The sequence below is a fragment of the Pyrgilauda ruficollis genome, unplaced genomic scaffold, assembly GCF_017590135.1.
Source record: "Pyrgilauda ruficollis isolate IOZ18807 unplaced genomic scaffold, ASM1759013v1 scaffold2, whole genome shotgun sequence".
In the NCBI taxonomy this organism is placed as follows: domain Eukaryota; kingdom Metazoa; phylum Chordata; class Aves; order Passeriformes; family Passeridae; genus Pyrgilauda; species Pyrgilauda ruficollis.
The window spans coordinates 26,726,074-26,733,080 of NW_024519206.1; the positions used below are offsets into that span (position 1 = coordinate 26,726,074).

The following is a 7,007-nucleotide window of genomic DNA, read 5'->3' on the forward strand; positions in this document are numbered from 1 at the left end:
TTCAGTGCCAGTGACCTGATTCAAACCACTGCAGATGAAGATAGACAAATGTATCCTGTCTGGGTCCCCTGGAAATTACAGAAAAATAGAATGGAGACCTCTGGTTCACCAAGGAGTGACTAGGAGACACAAAGGTTAGAAGCAAGGTTTCTGGGAATTAATGATACTGTACAAGCTCCCACAGAGAATACCATGCACAAAGTCAGTCACTCTTTTTCAAGAAAGATTATTCAGTATTTAAACGGGGGCGCTGCTCTGCTACCATAATGAGACAAAGAATGGAGAGTTTATTTTATGTCAGCCCAGCCCAGATTATTTAGTATAAAAAAATTAAAGGTTGGTAAGAGATATGAGAGTAAATTGTGTGACGGAAACCTGCACCAAGCATGGAAAGGAGATGTTTAAGCTAAAGCAATATTATTAAAATTACATGCCACACAAGCTGGCAAAAAATAAATGTATACTGGAATTAGAAGAGGATGAAGCATAGAGGACATCCCTTAGCCATTATTATGGTCATATAGGTGTTGACAGAGCTTTTTAAAAGTAGTGGTAAAAGCTGAATTCAAGAGAATTACTTTATTAAGAAGAATACAGTGTAAGAGACTGAGACAGTGGACTGAACTCTCTTTCAGATGTGTAAATAATTTGTTTGTATCAGTGAAAATTTGCACTATTTTAAAAATCCTTTTTTTTTTTTTTTTAACCACACCAGATTTCAGTCAAGTCATTTTTGGTTGTAGAAATGTAATAGATTTCTTCTCCACTTTGGCACCATTGAAAGTGTGAATAGAATGAACGGATCACATTTCTATTTTGTCTTAGATATCTCAAAGTGCCTAGAAACTTATCTGACATATATACCAAAGAAAAAACAATATCACAGAGTTTCAAACAGAACAAGAATAAGAAAGAAAAGTCAAAGTAAGTGTAAACACAAGAATGAGTCTGCTGAGGAGACATTGATAGGTTAGAGTATTACTTTCCTGCTTTAATGAAACTTTCCTTCACATAATTTGTTGCAAAACACATAAAAATACTTAAACTAATTTGTTTCCCTTAGTCTTACCTCCACAGTATGTACTCACCATTTGACACAGAGGCATGGAAGTAACACCGAGAAGGAAAACTGTTCTTTCTTCCCCTTTCATGGGATGTTTTTAAGCTGTTTGGTATTCCTTTGAAGACTACAGCAGTAGTTTACATGCTGGATATTTATCTCTGGTGTGGAGGGTGAAACACTAACTGCACACCATACTGCCTGCCCTTTTAAAATATTGATGAGTACCCATCTATGGAGCCTCATAAAGTATTAACTCTTTAAGTGGGGAAGATCTCTGCTTAGCAGCATAGCACAAGTTCTATGTGATTTAAAAGGCACACAACCCAAAGAGTTTCAAGCTGTTTATGTTGGTTAAATATTCAATATTAACACCTGGTTTTGAACCTCAAGTAAGCAATATTGCTCTATTGATCCAGCAGGACAGGTATGCAAGTTCAATCTTCGTGATCAATGTGGGGATATTCATAAAAGAAGTTCACATCTTGAACTTCAATGCTTAATCCTTTTATTGGCTTCCTACTCTTTTCAACTTCCATTTTATGTACTGCTAATCAGGTTAGCTCATGTTGGAAAAACTGTTGCATCTCCTGAATTGACATACCTGAATTTGAAGATAATGGTCTGCATTTCCCTGAATATTGTCCACTAGGTAGTTAGTGTGTGAAAGTGTCAGACTGGGGCTATTTTTTTTTTTAAATACGTAGTCCAGATACCATATACATTTGGAGATCTAATTTATCTTTTTTTCTCCAATTTTTTTAGTTGCTGAAATTACCTAGCTGACCTGAGTGCGAGCAATTTCTTTGACCCATCAATTTGTGGTTCAGAGGAAAATTTTGAGTCCTTCCAAAGACATGTGATTACAGTACAACACAATTACAGCTGTATTTTATCAAATAAAGTAGACGGAAATGGGAAAACTGTGGGGAAAAAAAATTGGTCTTCACAGAAATCCATCAATATTTTCAAACAAGTAACTTTTACATGACAGATTGCCTGCAATGGTAGGGGCAGGACTTGATACCCCTTCTGAAGTATATGAGAAAGCCTGAAAGACTTTTAACATATTGACATGGAACTCTAATAGTTTGAGGATCAGCAGTGCTAATCCACTCTAGTGGCACTAGCTGAAACATTGTAGATGCTCAGGTGTCCTCTAAAACTTAAAAATGCTAAAGGAATTTCCAAAGATAACCCTATTGCCTAGGAATACCCCAGCCATTGCTCACAGAAGAGTGATAACAATTTGATTCATACCTAAAGAAATGAGCAGAAATGGGTTCTTTCCTCTTCATATACAAATGTCGGTAAAATAAAACAAGAATAAAGTTAACAGAATTATGTGCCAGCTACCAAACGTAAAGAAATCATGCCATGTGTAGGATTCCTTTCCATGGACACATATTGATTTTAGACAAATTTTAGTTTTCTTTACTAAATTCCAAGGTACATTTAGATAAAAGACATTAGAAATATGATCTCTACTGCCACTAGATTTCTGCTTATATTGCTAAGTTAGTGGTTAAATAAATATGCAGTGTGTATCTAATTGCTACCACCCAGAAGAAATTTTCCCTCAGGATTCATTAACTAAAGACTTCCTCCCTTGCTGAGTTGTAAATTTACAAAAGACTTTGACAAACTAGTAATTTGCCTTCTTGGAAACCAGGTGTAAATGTCCCAAACAGGTGGGAGCCATAACTACAACTACATGAATGTAAGAAATTCAGCAATTTCATGTATTTGTGTGGTACCCTCCTAAAGTCATTCTCCTGGTAAACTTTAAAGTATCCACTCAAGTCTTACTGAGGTGTGAAGTAAATGTTTTCAAGAGCCAATAAATTAGTTTAACAAATTAATTATTAGTTTTGCAAGATTCTTAGTCACTCAGGATCTAGGGTTTTTAGCACAGTAGCAGTGCATAGAGTACCACAGGATGGCTCTTTCAACAGCCAGGGTGTGCTCACCTGCAGCTATGCTCCTAATCCTCAGGAAAAGGTGGTGGGAGGCTTTAGCACGTATTTAAGAGTGAGCTGCTTTCCTGCAACAAAGGTGTGTGACTAACACACAAGAGTCATCCTTCCAAATTTCAGCTACTTGGTAGCAGCCTCAAGTTCTGCCTCTCAAACTCAGCTCTAGTCAGAAGTTGCAGTACCTGCTCCCTGTCATCTTCCAAGTACGCTCTGGAGGGTGCGAGATAAAACTAATTTCTGGACTTTAATATGAGCAGGGATTATGTACCACCAATGTCTGTGATTACTCTGGACTGGAAGGAAGCTTGCAGCTATTAGTTCTACATTATTTTTTTCAAAATTGCTTTTCTGCTGAAGTGTTTTCAAAGGCATTTTGAAGGTTGCTATTATCCATGTTGGTTCTCTTTGTATATTTGGAGTCATAATAGGTGGAGTGTTTTGCCAGAGAAAAAAATTGTCAAGTTTGAAGTGTTTTGCCACAGAAAAAAAGTTGCTATGGGCTAATTAGATACTGCACAAACAGTTTTGCAGTAAATGCAGCAGACATGAACTTGTTAACATGAGCAGCAGAGAGTACCTGAAGAAAGTTTAGTTTCCTGTGAATGACAGGATAGCTCCCTCGGCATGGGACACCACATGATAAAAGCACTGACCTATGCTTCTGTCAGACTCTACTTTCTGAAGTACCTTAGGAATTATTTTAGAAAATAAAAAAACCCAAGCATAAACAATATCTTTATGAAATCACAGAATTTTTTCCATCCTCCTGTTTCCTTGGACCAGAAAAAGAAAGCTTATTACTCCAGTGACCAGAAGTCTCTTTTGACTCTATCTATTGAAATGACAATACATCATACTATCTGATCATATTTGCAGCTCTAAAATGTGAATACACAGATTATTTGTTTACTAAGAATATCTCTCTCCAAGTAATGGCATCAACTGCATGGTCATAGCTTTTGCTATTCCAGTGTATTTCTTCAAACGCTCAAAAGACTGAAAAATTTTGATGATGATAATTGATTATAAACTAGTTTGCAGCGTATATGTTCTCTGGCCAGATGTGCCTAATTCCCGTTGTCATCCTTGGAAGCACATGGGAGCACAAACAGCAAGAGGGAACCCTCTGAGCAGCTCTTCACTTTCTCTGAGTTTTGTATCCATGCCAGTGTCTTTTGGGAACAGCATTCTGTGACCCAGCAGGAAAGTCCCTCAAGCACATTGTTATCAAGTGGCACATGGAGCTCCTCAGCCATTCCGGCACAGGGTGAGGATCACAGGGGAGCTCACAGCCCACCAGGCCCCATGCACAGCCCAGAACACTTGAGCAGCTGGTGCTGGCAGTGCAGTGAAGGCTGCAGGTACTTTGGGGACCTCACTATGGGCAAAGCTTTCCACTGCCCATATAACACTTCAGCAATTCCAGAGAAGTGGACTCGGGGGGGGTGGAATTTAGGTACTGTATCCTTTTAGAGCCCAGGTTTGTACCAATAATCCATTTACTTTTCATTTTCCATGAACAAGGGAGACTCCAGTAAAGCTAAATTTGTATAGTGAATATTGTATGCTATTATTACTGGGAAAGCACTTCTCTTTTAAAGAGATTGTATTACACAGGAAATACCTCAGTTCTCCTCCTTGGAGTATAGCTTCTAGATAAATATATAAAATAAAGAAGCTCAAAGCCCGCGTCAAAACTCTACCCACACAGACAGATAATTTGAACTCACTCTCCGGAAAGTGGAAAGCTGTAACTGCAGAATAATGTAGCAGTCTTTCTATATTAGACCTAGGCAGCCACTGCCTTTAAACTCAGGCCAGCACAAGACCTTCCCTGTCAAGCAGCTGTTTTGCTCACACCTCCTGTGGCTTTACCCACCTGTAAGCTCCTAGTGACAAGAACCTCCTTATTTTTACATATTTACACAGCATCACTATGAAGTTCACAGAAAGATCTGTCAGGTGCTATCATAAGTAACAGAGGATCAGTACAAGCATATTATCCAAGTAAGCTGCAAGGAACTTTCATTATGTGAGGTTACTACTTTATCTTTTACCTCTCCTTCTTCCAAGTAATACCCCAGCAGTCAGAAGAACTTTTCACATGCAAGTCAATTAAAAATTCAGAGGCCATGCCATTTGAGCTGAAAGTTGTTTTTCGGTAAGGTAAATTGAGCCACACTGAAAAACTCATGAACAGAAAAAAGGCTGTGAAAACAAAAATCCTTTTCTGTGTGGTGTGCATAAGGTTCATTGTGATAAAGCTGTGACTTTCCTGTTTTAACAGACTCATTAAACAGGGAAAGTTCACTGATGAGTCTGCCAGAGAAGTAAAGTCAGGTGAAATACCCCAAGCCCCAAGACAAAATTATTTTCTATGAACCTTTGAGGAAAATAAATTTTTCCAACAAAAACCCTCTTAGTGATCTGATACTTGGTGTGAAAACAGCTAACAATATCCATTGACAGCGATCCCCTTCCTGAGCCCCGTCACTACCCCAGGATGTTATAAGGAGAAGAAAACCCAGGCAAAAATCTGCAAACCCAAACATCTCAGAAGGCAGGGATTTCCCAGCTCAGACTGCTGAGATGACAGGGAGAATTCAGAAGCAGGAGTGTCGGAGCAGGCACCGCAGTCAGAGGTGGCTCATTGCACTCTGCCGCTGATCCTGGCACAGGGCTCCAAATGAAAATCAAAGCAATACATCTCTTTTCAAAACAAAGAAAGAGGAAAAAAAAAAAAAAACTCATTCTCTGAGTACCTTTGATTCCTGGCTGGTAGTTGATGCTGGAGAGGGGGGCTGCTCTGTGCTCTCCACTTCATTCTCTTTCTCCACACTGTCCACGCTGACTTCAGCCGTGCTGCTTGGAGGAATCATTTTACCTCTAAAACACCGCTACTATCAGGGAAAAAAAAAGCTACAGATGGTTCTTGCTTTTTTTCATTTAATATCCTCTTTCTTCTCTGCTCTTCTAGAGCAAATGAACTCCGACCGCTTGGTTTCACTATATTTGCCAGACTAGAATTCTCTGGATTTTCTTTTTTTTTTATGCGATTGTGCTGCGAGGGAGTAAGTTATCGATGGTTCTGTAGGTCAGTTGTGTGCCTGCTTTTCCCCGACACTCCTCCCCTCCATATGAAGCCTGGAGGTGTGGAGCGGCGTCGTGACCGTCAGCCCCACAATCAGAGGGCAGGGAGCTGAAGCAGCGAGCCCAAGCTGCACACACACACACACACACACACAGACACACACATACACAGACACACAGATACACAGACACACACACACTCACGGCACTGGAGGGAGGAGTTGTATTTCTGATGCTGTGAACAGCTCTGGAGGAGCATGTGCTGTCATAGTAGTGAAAGAAACTAACGCGTGCATGCACATGCACGCACGCACACACACAGAGACAGAGGCAGGCAGGCAGTGTATATGAGGCTTGGAAGCATTTTACCTTTTAACAGACTGGCAAAGACAGAGTTGAAGGGTACCCTTATAGTCTTTCATGTCTTTTACTGAAGAAAAAGAAGCCCAGCAGAAGAAAAAGAAGAAAAAGGGCTCTAGAAAAGGAGCCCTTTTTCTGTTTTACCTTGTCCCAGAGAAGATTATTTAAAATCCTAGCTACTCAGTGTCTCCAAGGCTCCCACCTTGCCCACATCCCAAACTTGCTAGCAAATGACAAGACAGAGTCAAGGGAGAGTTACCTGTGGATCCACGTGTTCCTTGCTCCCCTCCCAGGCAGGGAAGCCCTGCTCTGAGCCATGCACACGCAATCTGGGTCATCTGGAGCTCCCACTATCATGCACATACTATACCTGTAGGTTGTCATAGTGACAACACTCCATCAGGCAGCAGCAGAGCAGAGGCAGCCATTGGGAAGAGCCTGTTGGCTTCCCCCAGTGCCATCATTCCTGAGGATGCAGCACCTGAAGTCACGCTTGGGTCTGCAGTACTGCTGGCAGAAGG

General features: G+C 40.4%; 1 protein-coding gene across 1 annotated transcript in view; it reads right to left on the reverse strand.

Moving 5' to 3' along the window:
- STAC (SH3 and cysteine rich domain) overlaps positions 1–6,024 on the reverse strand; it is a 72,980-nt gene extending 66,956 nt beyond the window's left edge. The window contains exon 1 of the mRNA XM_041466835.1: positions 5,799–6,024. Coding sequence (XP_041322769.1) covers positions 5,799–5,915 — 117 coding nt within the window. The 5' untranslated portion in view covers positions 5,916–6,024. The remainder of the gene's footprint in view (positions 1–5,798) is intronic.
- Positions 6,025–7,007: the final 983 nt, after the last annotated feature.